General features: G+C 37.4%; 1 protein-coding gene across 1 annotated transcript in view; it reads left to right on the forward strand.

Moving 5' to 3' along the window:
* LOC126975477 (serine/threonine-protein kinase Genghis Khan) overlaps nucleotides 1-17,582 on the forward strand; it is an 88,658-nt gene extending 71,076 nt beyond the window's left edge. Inside the window, exons 39-47 of the mRNA XM_050823398.1 lie at nucleotides 537-629; nucleotides 1,222-1,347; nucleotides 3,329-3,428; nucleotides 3,926-4,070; nucleotides 4,902-4,974; nucleotides 8,247-8,328; nucleotides 9,616-9,715; nucleotides 10,549-10,661; nucleotides 12,416-17,582. Of these exons, the coding sequence (XP_050679355.1) occupies nucleotides 537-629; nucleotides 1,222-1,347; nucleotides 3,329-3,428; nucleotides 3,926-4,070; nucleotides 4,902-4,974; nucleotides 8,247-8,328; nucleotides 9,616-9,715; nucleotides 10,549-10,659 (830 nt within the window). The 3' untranslated portion in view covers nucleotides 10,660-10,661; nucleotides 12,416-17,582. The remainder of the gene's footprint in view (nucleotides 1-536; nucleotides 630-1,221; nucleotides 1,348-3,328; nucleotides 3,429-3,925; nucleotides 4,071-4,901; nucleotides 4,975-8,246; nucleotides 8,329-9,615; nucleotides 9,716-10,548; nucleotides 10,662-12,415) is intronic.
* Nucleotides 17,583-18,740: the final 1,158 nt, after the last annotated feature.

Below are 18,740 nucleotides of genomic sequence, written 5' to 3' on the forward strand. Positions count from 1 at the left end.
CGCCTAAATATTGCAATCAAAAATTCTGCCCAGGAACTTCAGTAGACGTAGAACGCTCCTTTTCCGCTTACCAAATTTATTAAGCGATCATAGACACAATTTGTCTACAGATTTTAGTTATTAACTTGCATATTTGCATGCATATTTTGGGCTTTTTTGTAGCATATAATCCGGTCTATAACTAAACCGAATTAGTTTTCGATAAAATTATTGTGACGTAATATTTGGTTAGTTATTATTAATGAGCTGAAAGTTATTTGTCGTATTTGGTATTATATGTTTATATCTATTGATCATAAGTATTTTCTTTGTAAACGCGCGTGTGTAACACATTTAAATAAAACACTTTTTAAAGGATTGAAACGCATGTGTGCCCGCCGTTTCAGAGCACATTTTCAGGGAGACTGCTGTTGAATGGAATCAAACGTAAATATCACAAAGTTACAATTACACACGTTTTAATCCTTTAGAAAGTGTTGTATTTAAATCTATTGATTATGTAATAGTATATATTTTTATTAAATGTTTGTCAACAGCCGTGAACGACACACATCTGCTGATATTCACAACGTCCCACGTCGATGTCTACGACCTAGAGTCTGGAGAGTGGGTGCAAACCATCAATATACGTGAGCTATCACCTCAATATTTTTTTAAGGAGATCCAACTACAGATAACGCACGAGTTGAATGCAGAGTTTAGGAATGCGATAGTGCTGTGGCCTTAATTTTAATTGATGACCATAGTCACGAGTGTGTCGATAAATTTAAATTGTTAAATTTTAGTTAGTTGTTGGCTGTGTCAAAGTCATCATAGTTACGGCCGTTCCCAATATACTATAGATAGAGGTAAATTACTACCTTTCACTCTCAATAATCTGAAACTGTCCCAATATAGCTGATAAGTCATTCTTATCGCCTTTGGGACTCGTGAAATGCACTTTCCATACAAACTTCCATCGCTGGTAAGCTATACGTCGTCCCATTGACAGACAGCGTGTACGGATAAGGTGTGCAACCGTCGATAAGTTTATTGGGACATTTTTAGTCATCGATAGTTACGATTTTTATCTCAAGTAAGAGATAGACTGAATATTGGGAACGGCCGTTAAACATTAATGTTTCCACTTGTCAATCGATAGCGATATTTTTTATTATCAAGCGATGTAAGCTACTGAATAATACAATAAAATATTTTTGTTATATTCTGTTTCCGTTTCAGCGAACGCCCGGCCTCTGGATGAAAGCGGGTGGCTGTGCAGTGTGGGTGGCGCGGGGGGTGGTAACGGGTTCCCCTTCTCTGCAGATCCCACCCCCTACATCGTGTACCTGCGCCCGTTGCTTACGCGTAAGTGTACATCATGGAAAATAATTCCATATAGAAAGGCTGACTATAGTAATATGATTGCAATTGGTTAAAACAACAATTATTATCCTAACCTTAAGCTTTGTATCATTTCATTATTATGTCCACTAGTATGTCTGTCTTCCTTCATTCATTTAAGTTCCTGTTTTGTTCCTGTTTCCTTTCTTCGGTCCTGAGAATCTCTCTTGATTTCACTCCAGGTCTTTCAGATGTGTTTCGCTTCTTCATTGGCAGTCCGCTGCCAGGTTTGTTTTGGACGGCCACGTTTGCGTTTTGCTTGAGGGTTCCAGTCTAGTATTTGCCTCGGTATATGGTTGGGATCCCTCCGGAGTGTGTGACCTACCCAGATACATTTGCGGCGTTTTATCTGTTAGTCGATTGGTTGCAAAAAAATATCGTTGGAAATTTTGCGGGCCAGTAACCTGAAGTTAATAGAGATGGTGTCCTTCCAAGTCTCACACCCATACTTGTCAATGTCTATCTTCTCTTGATTTAAATATTGTGTATTCTCTAAATAATCTATTTTTTACTTATCTTAACGTTCTGTTGTCATGTCTGTATATCTGTATTCTTCTGTGTTATCAGAAAACCTATTCGAGGATATATCCAAAATTTTACTTTTTATATTTTACTAGCTGACCCAGCAAACGTTGTATCGCCATATAAAGTAATAAAAAAAAAATTGGGGTGTAAAAATTAGATGCAACTGATTCTCAGACCTACCAAATTTATCATACTACAATTATTGTAAGTATTGATCCATTGCCATCTTGCAACCCTATAGCGGATTTGTGGATGGAACAGAATAATGTAAAAATCGCGATACAAAAATAGGGGATGATCGTAGAGGGTTGAAAATTTTGGGTTGTATGTATTTTTTAGTTTTGTATCATAAAAAGTAAAACCAAAAAATTACGTCCAAGAAAATAAAAACCACCACCCCCTAAATGTTAAGGGTGGACCACCCTTATCACTTAAGGGTATGAAAAATAGATAGTAGCCGATTCTCAGACCTACTTACTGAAATTCATATAAAATTTGGTAAAAATCAGTAAAGCAGTTTCGGGGGAGTAAAGGTAACTAACATTGTGACACGAGAATTTTATATATAAGATTTGACATCTTATTTACTATAGTTAGGTATCTGAGGTTTGTACAATTGCTAAATTAAGTCTATACCAACAGAGTTAAAATAATAAAAGAAAAAATTGTTCACAATCGTTAGAAACTTATCAATACATTATAATTTTACAAAGAAAAGTAAAAGTACTTTGTTTGTTTCCTTAATTAATAAATAAATATATAGGAGTTCAATTTCTATCTGGAGTAGCACCTTTATTGATATCACGTGACCCTAATGCCCTTTTAACACCATAATAACATAAAACTCTTTGCAATTATCACGTTATTGTTTTCACAAAGAGGTTGACTTACAAACAATGAACAGTTGTATCATTTGTATGCACTTTGGGATACGCGTTCGAGTTTAATAAATTGTCGCAAAATCTGGATTGGCTGTGTGAAAACGTCAAAAAAAAATGAGGTTGACGTGTCGTTGAAATCGCGAGTGTAAGACGTAGCTTGTCACGCACACTTACGTAATAAGCCAGGCCTGTTTTCACGATTGTCTAATAGCAAAAGGCTTTATCTAACCGTATAAATTATCTAAGACTATGGCAGTGGGCAAGGCACGTAGTTCGACGGACAGATGGCCGTTGGGCCAGTAAAGTCTTCGTATGGCGACCACGTACCGGAAGACCCAGTGATGGTAGGTCCCCCACAAGATGGACCGACGATCTTGTCAAGATCGCCGAAATACGTTGGATGAGGGCAGCGCAGGACCGATTGTCGTGGGGGAAATCTTTGGGGGAGGCCTTTGTCCAGTAGTGGACGTCTTCCGGCTGATGATGATGATAGTATAGGTACATCAATGATTAGTTAATATGTGCTTATTTGTTTCCAGAGGGCCCGTTGAACGTGGACATGGTGACATACGGGTCCAACAAGCGGCGGTTCTCGGTCCGAGAGCAGTCGCACCAGGCAATCGAGGCTCATAACAGATTGTAAGATTATTATATCTAATTTAATTAAAATCACTATATTCGTCTAGGTCAGTGTTTCTCAAACATTTTTCTGCTGTGGCCCGGTATATTTTGGCACTGTACCTTCGTGACCCATTAATAGTTGTTTTTTCAATACACAAAACAATGCACAGTATAAACACATTGATTTTTTCACTAACTCTATTCAATTTTACTTACAAGATATACACAGCAATAATGTTGCATAATACGTCAGCTGTATAGCTACAGATATACTGTTATAAGTGTCTAAGTATACATGATATATTTTTTAATTATTTATTTATCGCGTGCGCCACTCTTGAGCATGTTGGTGATGCGAGCCCATAAGATTTTCCCCTACCAAAAAGTGCCCAAAGGGGCTAAAGAAGTTTTCACTTCAAAAAAATTAACATTCATAAGTCTTTCACCTAAGATGAATAGCGATTTTGACTGAATTATATTTATTTGAAATGTGAACTGGTACTGTTTGATGTAAGGGCGGAGCGCCGGTCGCGGCTGATATCTGCGCCAACGAACTTCGCGCACGTGTCGCACATGGGGCCGGGGGACGGTATCCGCTCACAGCGGCTGTTGGACCTGCCCACCACCGTGGAGACGGCTGATGACCACGATCACCATCAGGTACTTCAAAACGACATGTATATATTTGCCACATTTGATCATAAACTGAACTTTCATGATCATGTTATTGAACACACCCACGCACACCTACTTACACACACACAAATACACATACTCACACACATAACAACACACACACATACACACGCCTGTTTACCGTCGGGATAGGCAGAGACAACATAATGCCACTTGCTTCTATCCTTACAAACCTCACGCTCTTCCTCTACATTGATTACTCTTTTCATACATGCTCGCCGGTTGCGGGTGCTTCGGACCTTTCCTTTTCTCAAAACGTCCCCAATTTGGTCGACGAATGTTCTACGGCACTCCCGCGACCGACTTGCCCACACAGACTTGCCTTATATATTTGATAAGTCATTATTTCTTCACTCATTCTCCACGTGACCAAACCATTTCAGCATTCGTCTCTCATTCCTTGTCACACCTTCTTATTTCAGACCACAGCGCGCTCGTATTACCGCATTCGTAATTCTATCAATCAGTCTGACCCCACAGACACTACACAATGATCGCATCTCAACTGCGTTAATTCTGCTTTTATCTACACTTATGCTTTCAATTCTCTATTAAAGATTCTAAAACAGGTTATTATCAACATTAAAACACCCAATGTCCTAACAAACCATCCAAACGAGTGTTGTAATGAAATTCAGTACAACATTATATCATCCGTTTTCATTACAAACCTCGTTTTGATGATGTAATGGTTACTTTTTCTTAATATAAGCTTACTGTTTCAGAATCTTGTTATACAAGAAGTATTCGTTTATAATAAAAAAGATTTAATTGTAACCACTTTTTTTATTCCAGATGTACAGCAGTCGGGATAGCAGCAAACGTACTTCCCCACTCACAATATCGCACCCAACTGGATCATATAACGGTATGTTGCGACAATATTTTTTCTACATTTTTGTCTTGGTTCATATTAAGTTAAAGATACAAAAAATAAAAGGTGTTTGCATATAGTTCATGTCACTGACCTCTAATATTTACCACTGGACTGGCGGCTGTCAAAATGCTTTTCTGCCTGTTTGATATTTGCCATTTTAACGCTGATGGCTATGTAGCGAGAGTCTGCGGTACTATTTTTCTTTTTTATGGAATAGGAGGACAAACGAGCTTACGGGTCACCTGTTGTTAAGTGATCACCGCCGCCCACAATCTCTTGCAATACCAGAGAAATCACAGGAGCGTTGCCGGCCTTTAAGGAAGGTGTACGCGCTTTTTTTGAAGGTACCCATGTCGTATCGTCCCGGAAACACCGCACAAGGAGGCTCATTCCACAGCTTTGTAGTACGTGGAAGAAAGCTCCTTGAAAACCGCACTGTGGAGGACCGCCACACATCCAGATGGTGAGGATGATATCCTAACTTGTGGCGTGTCGTGCGAAGGTGGAATTCGGCGGCAGGAATCAGGTTAAACAGCTCTTCGGAACACTCCCCGTGTTGATATATGATGATAAATGCGGTAGAAGACACACAATGAAGCGACGTCTCTACGCAACGCCAAGTGATCCAGCCGTTCACAGAGTACTGGGTTCCCGACAATTCGAGCTGCTCTGCGTTGCACGCGGTCAAATGGATCGAGCTGATACTGGGGTGCGCCAGACCAGAGATGACACCAATACTCCATGTGTGGCCGGACCTGCGCTTTGTAGAGCGCTAGTATGTGGGCCGGCTTGAAGTATTGCCGTGCTCTATTAATGACGCCCAGTTTCTTTGAAGCCAATTTGGCTTTGCTTTCCAGATGACCACGAAATTGGCAATCGCTCGAGATTTCGAGACCCAGTATTCCGATACTAGGCGAGGCTTTGAGGGAAGTGTTGTCGAAGAGCGGTGATACGACAAATGGGGTTTTTTTAGTAGTAAACGCGCAAACTTGAGTCTTCTGGGGGTTCAATTGGACAAGGTTCAATTTTCCCCATTCCGGGACCTTCTCAAGAGAGGACTCGATAGAAGACACAAGTTTCTCCCGGCACTGGTCGACGATTTCCCGAGAGAGACCTGCATGGCCTGTGTATATGGCATCACCAGTGCTGTCGTCTGCATAGCAATGAATGTTGGAGGTGTCCAACATATCATTGATATGCAGAAGAAACAGCGTGGGAGACAGCACACAACCTTGGGGCACTCCAGCATTCACGGGTTTCGGGTTCGAGCAATGTCCGTCGACAACGACCTGTATGCTACGCCCAGTGAGGAAGCTGGAGGTCCACTTGCACAAGCTCTCGGGAAGCCCAAATGATGGAAGTTTGGAGAGGAGCGCCTTGTGCCATACACGATCAAAGGCCTTCGCTATATCCAGGCTAACTGCCAGGCCTTCCCCCTTGCTTTCAATAGCCGCAGCCCATCTATGTGTCAGGTATACCAGAAGATCACCTGCCGACCGACCATGGCGAAACCCGTATTGTCGGTCGTTGATCAACTGGTGACCCTCAAGGTATACCAAGAGCTAACGGCTAATTATGCTCTCCATGATTTTGGAGAGCAGGGAGGTAATAGCAATACGCCTGTAGTTTGCCGGATCCGAACTGTCTCCTTTTTTTTGGATCGGATGGACAAGGGCTGACTTCCATGAGTCAGGGACTACGCCTTAAGAATAAGAGTGCCGGAATAAACGCGTTAGCACCGGCGTCAACTCAGGGGCACACGTTCTAAGCACGATTGGAGAAATGCCATCCGGCCCGCTCGACTTCCTGACGTCCAACGAAAACAGAGCTAGCCTAACAGTTTTCTGTCTGAACTGTACTTCAGGCATAGAGCTCTGACACCGCGGGATGGTCGGCGGTGTTTTTCCGTTGTCGTCAAGAGTCGAGTTGGAGGCGAAAAGAGTGCACAAGAGATCGGCTTTCTCTTTTGGCGTATGGGCCAGGGTGTCATTCCTCATGTGCAACGGCGGCATGGACGGCTGGCTGAAGTTACCAAGAATGTGAATGACCGCCGGTCCTCGACACTAACCTATGCGAAATATAGCGGCACTAGGCCGCTACTTCACGCCGGTATTCTGTGCGAGGGTGGTAATTAACCCGGACGAGTCTGGCCCGATTGTGCTGACGTCAAAAGACGGCAGCGTGACTCTCCCACTTCTAAAAAGCCCTTAGTCGCCTCGTCGTAGTTACTAAAAGTAGTGATGACAACCTCAGCTAAATAAACATGGATTTATAAAAAAAGGGGACTTTATTACGTTGATTCTTGAAGTATAAATAATTCAAAATGTATAAACACTTCAGAGTACTATAGGCTTCTCTCGCAGCCACTTGTATTATACGTCAAAATTAGTTCTCTGGACGCTCGCGAGTTGCGCTTCAAATTTACTGTCAAACATATGGAACAGCCTGTCCAGTGGTATTTATACACGCCAGTGGTCTATGTTCTATTTTTTTTTAAAATGATAACAATATAAGTTACTCGGTCAGTTTATTACTTTTTTTAAATATTAGTATTCCTAATATATTTATGCTTCCATGAAAATCTTACTTATCATCTAGATTAACTCGCGTACTATCGCGTATGTGTGGGTGTGTATAAGTGTGTGTGTGCATGTGAGAGTAGTGTAATGTAATTGTTCGCTTTTCCAAAAATCACCTTCACTTCACCCACTTCTATATAATAAAGTCGGCATATTTTACAATACACATTATAGGCATGACATATCAATGTTTTTTTTTGTTTGTTTTGTTTATTTAGAGCATTGGTAACATACCGTCAGCTCAAACCAACATACAATAAAAGAAGAATATTTAAATATTTTTTTCAATATACTCGATTAAAAGAAAAACGCTTTATGGACAAAAAAAAATTATTGATGATTCAAAATAAACGACGAGACGAGCAGGAGGATCAGCCGATGATAATTGATACGCCATGCCCATTACAATGCAGTGCCGCTCAGGATTCTTGAATAACCCATAAATTCTGAGCGGCACTACAATTGCGCTCGTCACCTTGAGACGTAAGGTGTTAAGTCTCATTTGCCCAGTAATTTCACTGGCTACGGCGCGCTTCAGACTGAAACACAGTAATGTTAACACATGACTGTTTCACGGCAGAAATAGGCGCCGTTGTGGTACACATAATCTAGCCGGCTTCCTGTGCAATGGAGCCTCCCACTGGTAATTAGCATACCGAACTAATAATATTGTAATGTTTGCAGGGTCGTGGCGGTCGGGTCGGTCGCGGGAACCGCCCACCGAGGCTCCGCCTTCTCCACCAAGGTCTCACAGACCGATGGACAGGTAATTTGCGTATTTATTCTTTTCGTGCGCTTCATTTATTTATTAATATTTGGTAGTTAAATGTAAATGTTATGCGTAATGCGTTCCCAGGATCCAAAATTTCATAAAGAAGAAATATAAGATGGTCTTGGTCAATGGTCTTGAATCAGTTAATACTCCATTTAAACTTTTAATTAGAAATAATAAAAAATCTAGGTACTTTTATTTCCCTATATCTTATTTAATATTTTTTTTAGGATTATTCACTTATATTTTACAAGTACAATTAGCCATCTATCAATTACTTTATGTAGGTATTTCTCTTTCATTAGGAATCTCATTTATATAATTTGGTTAACCATTCAAATTCGGATGTGTAATTTGTGCACACAATTTTACACACAGGCCAAATTAGGATGTGACCATGTCCATCATGGAAACTTAATATTAATAATAGTAGAACGTAACAAAACTAAGATAAAGGCAAATTGTAAGTAAAGGCCATTTATGACAATCCACAAGAAAAAAATCAACTGAAAAATTACAATGCTTCACACTTAAGTCTAGGTTATAACATTTACCAGATTTAATACTTCCAGTGACTCATGGTTTGTAAATCTGGGTATGTGTTGTTCAACTCTCAGGTTGTGGCTTCATCAACAGGATCTACACAGTTGATAGCCTGCTTAACCCCAATAATTGCATATTAAGAAATTGACTTGAAATTATTTTAATATATTCTTAAATAATGCTTGAAAAGTGACTGGGACTTTATTATTAAAGTGTATACATTTACCGTTAAAGGTATTAAGTATCATAGGAAGCCTAGTAGACTGATTGAAATGATTTGTAAGATTATGAAGCTGGAAAACTTGATTTAAAAGAGTGGCTATGAATTTCTCGCCACTTGGCTTTAAATGTATGTAAAAAGAGAATTTGACATTCATAAATGTCATTTCCTTCACTTGCATGAATAAAGTGAGTTTCATTTGATTTGATTTGTTTAATTTGTCGTGATTGTTTGTGGAATCTACTTTCATCGACGACCCCCGTAGCCCAGTGGTTAGTTAACCTGCCCCCTGAGCAAGAGGTCCCGGGTTCGATTCACGGTAGTCATTTATATGACGAATGTTTGTTTCCGAGTTAAAGATGTTTTTATGTATTTATGTATGTTTAAGTAAGTATGTTGTATTAAATATAACGTTGTCTTGTACCCCATATACCGGCTATGCCTAGTTCGGGACAAGATAATTTGTGTAAGAGTGTATTAGTATTATTAATATTATCTATAAAATTCGGATGTTTTAGGTCGATAGGCGGCGGGTCGGCAGGCAGCGGCTCGCTATTGGAACGATCAATTACCCCGCTCAGTCTGGGCAGCATGAGCTCCTTGCATGATGTACTTAAGGTACGTAAGTTAAAGACATATGTACGATTTTGTATGATAATGAAAGATAAAATCATAGAACAAAATATGTATAATGAACTAAGAAACCAATTAAATTTGAAACCATGATTTATGAACGATGCGGTACTTGTCCCGCGATCACTTGGGTTCCGTCCGAGAGCTCTTCGACTGAGCCAATCGTTCGAGTACGCATGATTCGTAAATCTTAGTATGTCTTGTTCAACTCGCAGGATGTGGCTCCATCTAAAGGATATACTTTACAGTTTATAACCTGCTCAACCCCAATAATTGCATATTAAGAAATTAACTAGAAATGTCGCTCTTTCAATAACAATATATATAGTACTACCATATTATCTTCTTTGCACAGGATGCCGGCTAGATTATGGGTACCACAACGGTGCCTATTTCTACCGTGAAGCAGTATTGTGTCAGCATTACTGTGTTTCGATCTGAAGGGTGCCGTAGCTAGTGAAATTACTGGCCAAACGAGACTTAACATCTCATGTCTCAAGGTGACGAGCGCAGTTGTAGTACCGCTCAGAATTTTTGGGGTTTTTCAAGAATCCTGAGCGGCACTGCATTGTAATGAGCAGGGCGTGTCAATTACCGTCAGCTGGACGTCCTGCTCGTCTCGGCCCTTATTTTCATTAAAAAAAAAATTGTTTAATGATCTCCGCACGTTTAGATGGGGACCAACCGCTAGTCGAAGCATACACTTCAAAAATCACATGTAGTGTTTGAAGACTGTTTAACTGACGTCGTGCAATATTAAAATGACTGGGTTCCGTCTCTATTTCAACGCGATATATTTTATATTTTGCTGTGGACAGGTGGGCGTGGAGTGCTCACAGTCGAGCAGTAGCTGCGGGCCGTCGCCGACGCACACACACGCACATGCGGACGAACACGCCCACACATACGAGCACACGGACGATACATGATCGTACGTATGGTGAACATAACGTTTATATCGTAGACAACGCGCGGAAATTGTATTACCGATTATATAATATATATATATATAAATATATATAATCTTAATATATATAAATTACATGTCACGTTCTTTGTCCGCGATGGACTCCTAAACTGATTTTAATGGGGATTACTTCATGGAGTGCAGTTTAGTGCAACTTGAGAGATAGGATAGTTTTTATTTCGATTTGGGACCCATATTTTTTTTGTCTATATTTGTTTTGTATGGACATATTTTCCGTGGGAGAATTTAGTGACGCACGGTTTGACAGTTCCACTGTGAAACAATTTCATTATAATAACAGGGAGCATTTTTTACAGAACAAAGTAATGTCGGCTAAGCTAGTATATATATAATATAATCGCTTATAAAATGCTGACAGAATATCTTTATTTATTTACTGTTTGTGTGAATGATGCAGCTACCTGTACTCAATAATTTTTGTTTTCTATTAATTTACATTTACTTTTTTGACTTCCTTGTGTAAGGCATTGACTATTTGACGTTTGAGTATGTTTGTTGCATCACTTTACATATTACATTGTAATTGAAATGATTTGTAAAGCGATGAAAATGTAAATCTTGTTATAAGAGTATTTTTTTAACATTCATAAGTGTCATTATATATATACATGAATAGTGATTTTGATTTGATTTGATTGAAGTTCATTTACCACAAACAAGATGGTCAAACTGTAAATATAGGTATTTAGTGAGTATGGCATAATATGTAGATAAACATTCTATTGTGTTATTGGTTGAGTTCTCGTGACAGGCTTCGTCATGCGCGAATAAATGTTACTGGCGGTGACGTAGGAAGGTCCTGTCTTCCCCAAAATATAATCGAGGGAGGCGATGGGTGGCCCAAGCGTCATGTTCGTGAACGGGCGCTACTTGTGGTGGTAGGATGATCCTATTACCGGAAACTGCTTCATGTTTTTTTAAAAATAAAACGTTATTATATTTTTTATAATCGCTAATAAAATGTTCACAAATTACCTCTATTTATTTACGGTAACGGTAAAGCGTTGAGTATTTGACGTTTGAGTATTTTTTGCATCACTTTACCGGTGAGACAACCGCCCATGGACATCCGTACGATATAAAATGTAAATATGCTATATTGGGTTAAAATAAATACTGAAATATATTTTACAATATTTTTTTAAGTAAAGTAAACATATTCCAAAATAAATAAATAATAAAAAAAAGACAAAGGAAACGATGCTTAAAAGTCATTATTAAATTGGAATGGATGCTTTTTCAAGTCAAATTTATAGAAGAAAATACTAAATATATCATACTTTTATCATTATGCTAATGTCTTAGAAATATAGTCTAGATGTATTAGAATGAAACACAAATTTTGCGCATTTCATTAATCGTTGATTATGAAAAAAATGTTTTTAATTCTGTTTAGTTGACAAATTTTAAAATATGCGCTTCCAGGGTGTCATGTCTGGCCCTCTCATCCAACAGGTTTTACCGCTGAGATAACCGTTTTTATGACGCATAATTTTTTAATATTTGTATGTTCGTTCGTCTTATCATGATGAAGCTCCATCTTCAGGGTAATTTTCCCCCATTAAAGTAAAATAGGAAATTGACATGAAAGTTGAAACATGGTGCTTTAAAGTCTAAACATTTGTTCATATTATAATTTGTGCTACTAACATAAATAAATAATTGGATTATAAAATTTATTTTTTAATTATTTATAGGGGTCAGTTGGACGCGTATTGGACCATAGACTTGTCTAAGCTCTATGCATGTTTTTGCTGACGGTCCATGCGCGTGACGTCACCCGCGCCTAGCCAGTCGCGAGCGCCGACGTCACCTCGCGCCATAACGAACTTTACGCTTAGCCGTTTAACAGTGAGTGAGTACGGTCGGCGTATGAATCGAAATTACAAAGAATAATTTTATTTAAGAAAACTCCATCTCATTGGCAGATGTATATTGCTGTAGAATGTTTTATTGATATTATGTGTAATTATATTTAATTCAGTTTCGCCATTGATATTATATATTATTATCTATTTATTTGCGAACATTTTTGGTTCCTTTTTGGTAAATATACATTTAAAAGTATACAGTTATACTTGTCGGATATATATTATGTGACATGTTTTATGTGCTGTGTCTATATTTTACGTAATTTAATGGTTTTAAAAAGTTACTTATGCCTGGTTGATATCTGAAATATTAATTTAGCGGTAATGTTTTAGTGAGAATAATATACATACCTTCGGTTTACTTATTAATTTAACCTCATGTAGGCTTTTATGTGTTTTTCGTAATGAATTCATAATGAATTAAAGATATCGTCTAGATATACAACATTGTATGCTGGTTTATATTACCAGTTATATCGAAGGTTTTGATCTTGACTACATTTATAAACAAACTGTTTAACGGTGGGAGAAATTCACCTATTATATAATATCTTAATTAATAATAAGGCCTGCACATTACTTTTTCACGACAGAAAGTGGCGCCGCTGTGGTACTTACCTAGCGGGCATATTTAATTATCATTTCCAGAAAGACCAATGATAAGAAAAATTGGCAGAAATACTAGTCTAAGTTCATCTTACGTTTTCTGCTTCATCAGTTCTTACACACTATATGGTGTGTAAAGCTTAGATTTTAATTTAATTTGCTGAATATAATGCCTAAAACAATTTTATATCAGGCAAGTTTCACAAGAAAGTTTAATCACTAATAAACCATTCGTTAACTGATTGTTGCAATGTCGCGCCGGTTAAAAACAGTATCTCCTTCCATGTTACTCGATAATAATGTATATTATATTATTAATGATCGAATGTGGCTTTTAGGTCAATTAGTCTAGGTATATGATGAAATATAAAAGTATATTGTACTGAAATATTTATCATACTTTCATTGTGTTAAAGCTACTGTTTAATCATATATTTAATCAAATATTAATAATATAATCATATTATATATTCACGTAATCACGTGAAATAATTTAATTAATAAAAAATTCTCATAAATTATTTCTTTTCAATAAAAGTTACCATTGTCCGTTTATTTCAGATATGGTAAAAGTAACCAAGTATGTTAAAAGTAACTTTGACACAGCGGAATTTAAATAAGTTCATATTAGTGCACGGTGTTTTAAGACAAGAAGTAAGCTTATTTGACTGTAAACAAGCGGATTTTTTGTTGGTATCAGCAACGACAGTAATTCACGATAGCAATAAAGACGATTTAATCGTAATTTTACCAAAACGATCCTATAAATGTAAGACTATACTCATACTAGAAATCCGTGCATCGTACGAGGCTAAAGTTTTTGTATTATATTTTAAACGTAATAACACGCTAGAATTCTTAGGAAATTAATAAATTACTTACTTAAATTATCTTTAAGATGTTGATGGGCCGACTGCGTCTACAATTTCTTACACGTCGGGTTAATGTGAGAGTTTAATCGCTAGTTAAGCTTTGTGTAACTCGGCTTGGAATCGCGCCAATACGCAATGAACGGATCGACCTGCTTAGGTATATTATATAAATTGTTACACTAATATTAAATGTGTTATGGTATTATATTAATATTACTACTAGGATTTCTAATACAGTTTTGTTGAAAGGGTTAATCTTTTCAGTGTTCCGTTGTACTTACTTGTCACAAACTGGGGGGTTTTTGGGGTTTGGCATTTGGGGTTTTCACCTCACCTCAGCTGAGTAGATAAATTTTAATTTACTCAAAATACTTATAAAAAAAACAAAAATTAATTGTACACCAATCAGTTCAATCTATAGCTACCCCTTTCCATAAAACTGAATATTTATTATAAGCATAAACTTAACACTTCCGGGAATGCTTAGCTATGACGTCATCACAACGAGTAGTCAAGTTAATATTTACGGACTGTGAAGGTGCCTGTCTATTGAAGCGTAGAAGACGAAAAAGAAGCGGAAATAGATTGCGAAGAAGAGTAAAAAAGAAATTGTGTGATTTTATGAAACCACGATTCAAGTGAAACCTTTTTTCTCTTTTGAAACGAATGAATTGACCGCTACTCAGCGGCGGCCTGTAAGTCTCACTTTAAAAATTCATACCACGGAGAAGCGATGCAAAAATAATTGCATCACTCCCTCTGATCACTTTTCCTTCTCGCTCTAATAGACAGTCTGCCTAAAGGAGTGTATACACTGCCAGCGTACGTGTCTTTTGAACGCTTAGTACAAATAGTCGAAATGATGTCGGCTTCGAGAGATTATTTATGAAATTGAAGTAATTTTATGAGGCTTTTATATTATTCACACGGCTGAAAACTTGTAGAAATATTGAAGCGCTTTTATCCTCCATTTTTATTAAATGAAATACTATCCATAGTTTCATATACTCCAATAATTAATTACCCTTATTTAATTATTATTCCCATCATAATATAACCGATAGCCCATCGTGTCGTTGCCGTGAATATATAAAAGCACTTATGTCATCGTTTATATGTAATAGGAAATGTTTAAGTGTATATAATGTGCTACTATTCTAAGTTTTGGGTAGATTCGATTAAGGTAAAGCAAATCAACTTCTTAGATACCTAATAATGGTCGAAATATACGAATATAAAATTGGAGGCCATTGCTTAACGGACTAGTAACCTGGTCGACCAATCACATGCGCCATTTAGGTTTCGCGAGATTCGTTCAGCCAATCAGAGCGCACATCCGGCCTAATGCTCCCCAGAATATAGGTATCTGACGAGTTGGGTTGATGCTATAACCATAATATATCGGCAACCGTAAACGCTTTTTATTATAATCTACCCAATCGCGATTTTATTTATCCAATGTATTCGAATATCACAAAACGAATAATATCTCATTAATGTTATTGCTCTGTAATGAAAAATATGAATAAAAATAGGCTATATAAATAATTATTATTTAACAATCTAGTCTTTTTTTAATACTTGACGTAAGCGAATTGAAACTTTTATGTATTTGTCGTTTTATTTTTAATTTAGTTGCGTAGTTATTGCAGGTAACAGTTTAATGATTACGACGGCCATTTTGTGTAGCGCTTCACAAGATGGCGGACGCTGAAGCGTGGGCTTCTTTTTATATTCTTTTTTATGATTTTTACACGTCGACAAATAATTGTGTATCCAAAGATCTGTCATAATTAATGAACTAAAATATATTAATCGTATCGGTAAAATGTATAGGTATATACTGAAATAACAAATTGTACGGAGAAAAGAACTGATTTTGTATTTGGTATTGTAATTTGTGTGTTTAATGTGTTCGGACATTCCGTAAAGAGGGTCCTTTGGGATTTTTGATTTTTATCACTCGGAAATGTTTATAGATTGGCATTTATAAGTATTATTGTATACTCGAAGTTATTATAGTTTAAATGATGATAATTATACTAAATTGAATTGATTTTAAGATGAAAAATTTGTGTTAATTATAATTGTTTTAATAACTATTATTAACAAAGGGCCCATTTTTATCTACTGAAAAAAACTTTCTTTTCTCTATTTCAAATCTACCCTCGTTTGACTATATATTATTTTAGCTAGTGTTTCATTACTATACCTTATAGCGATAAGATAAAGTGCTATATTGATTGTACTTGCGATTTTATTTATCAATGTATCTTACGGACTGTGCTTTTGACCTCATAACAATTGTATTTAAAAATAAACAACTAGACTCACAATCACGCTCGAATATTGTCTGAATCAAAACTCTGACTATGTGTCTATAAGGCAAATGTTCAGTTGTGTTTTGACCGCGCTTTGAATACAACGCCACGCAACGACAATGTGTTTAGTGAAAAACTGTCCAAATAACTGCATATCCTAATTTAAAAAAGGATGCAGTAATTATTCGTATTTCATGTAAGTGGCCGTTTAAATCAACAAAATGCTAAAACAAAATACATCGCCGAAAATCACCAAATTTTTGTTCAAACTTTAGTGCCACGATATAAGGTTTTAATTTGAATGAATGGTATGGGATAGGGGTTCCTGTTTCCGCAATTAAACCACAAGAATGGGTCCATTTTGCGTGCATTATTGGGCAGTTACTCCAACCAGCCCAGCTTCATCCAGAAGTTCAGAATATTCCTGGGGTGTTCGCAGACTTCCTGGAGCGACCTCGTATTAGTAAAGCTTTTTGCCCGTTGGTTGGCCACCCTCACACATTCCAGGATTACGTGAGTGACCGTTTCGTCCTCGGCTAGACAGCCTCTGCACTTAGGACTGTCCGTTATGCCGATTGTGAAAAGGTGCTTGTTTAGTGATGTGATGACCCGTTAGGGTGCCCACCATTATACGGATGTCATGTCTGTTGAGGCTGATAAGTCTACGTGTCAGTTTGGGCGACAGTGCAGGCATCGTTTCTTTCGACTGTACAGCTTGAGATTTTCATCCATCGGGTGTTGTGTAGGTTGTTGGTGAAAGAGCGTATCCATGAACGCATTTGGCTGAAGGCCAGTGGCAGAACTGGCAATGGACCAGTCACTTGGGTTGCCGATGCCCGCCCTGCAAGTTCATCCGCTGCGTCATTACCCAACGAACCGCTATGTCCCTTAATCCAAAATTGAATGAATGCTATGTTATATATAACGGCGCTCGGACATTTTTGACGACCTTTTAATAGGCGATTGGGAATCTAGTTGTTTATAATAACGACAATGATTATGTATGAAACTATTGTCAAAAATACCCGAATGTTTTAATAATATGTATAATGCTTTCTGTTTACAAAGTTGCCTGAATTATACAGACTAGTAAAAAGCAACGGTCCCCTATTCTCTTCGTCTAAGATTATATCAATTATATATTTATTGCTTTCTATAAGAATTTCATGAAATAAATAATAAACAAAGAAGGTTCGCCCGTGTTTTTTTTGTACTTTTGTTACACATAGGTGTACCTATGTGTGAGAAAATTTGGTTTTGGATTTGATATGGTGTAATATTAAAGGAAATTATCGCCTCTGACACTAGATTAATAGACATTCCAAAAATAACGCGCTAGACGTGTTACCGCACTATCGGTAAGACATTTACGATATGCCGCACAACAGTGATTTCCCTCTGAGATTAGCAGTGAATCTGTTAAATTACGAGATACCCCTCAAATGGAAACGATGCATAACACTATCCGTGTTCTTCCCGTAAGTTCTCAAAAAGATAACTTCAGAATTTATTGATATAGTTTTAAAAGAGTGAATGTACTCATGAATGCACGCAGAAAGTTACTCTTTGGCGTAATAAAACAAGAATTCTCGTGCAATTTTACGTTTGTAGAAAAAAATTATTGTAATAAAGAATGTATGTACAACCAATGAAAATATAATTATACCGCATAATTTAGTAGTGTAATCAAATTTAATTTAATAATTTTTTTATAAAATTAGAGATAATTTTTATTTATTTATTGAAACACTTGTATATTAATTTCGTCTATTGGTTGTGGTTCAGTAGACATATTATGTGTTACAAGAGGCTTGGTGTCTGAAGTGTAATACATATGGTCTAGTTGACCAGCTAAATTCAGTGTGTCGTAACACTAACAATTTAGGGCATTCAAAAATCTTGGGAAACACCTTCGCGGACAGGACGTAATTGAAACAAATAGAACTCTTCTCTTTACTTCTTGCCAAAAGTATGATCCAGAAAACTTACAATGTTCCTTAGCAAAGAATCTTAATATGGATTAAGGACAAAGAGATGTCGCTTCACTGTGTGTCTTCTACCGCATCATCACAGGGAGTGTTCCCAAGAGCTGTTTCAGCTGATCCCTGCTGCCGAATTCCACCTTCGCTTTCATCCACAAATTAGGATATCATCCACACGATCTAGATGTCACATTGAGGTTTTTCCGGGGCGATACGACATGGGTACCTTCAAAAAAAGCTTGTACACCTTCCTTTAAAGGCCGGCAACACACACCTGTCATTTCTCTGGTGTTGCAAGAGAATGTGGGCGGCGGTGCACTGAAAATCTGTTGACCCATAAGGTCGTTACTCCTCCTCTTCCATAACAAAA

Source organism: Leptidea sinapis, chromosome 2 (genome assembly GCF_905404315.1).
Source record: "Leptidea sinapis chromosome 2, ilLepSina1.1, whole genome shotgun sequence".
Classification (NCBI taxonomy): domain Eukaryota; kingdom Metazoa; phylum Arthropoda; class Insecta; order Lepidoptera; family Pieridae; genus Leptidea; species Leptidea sinapis.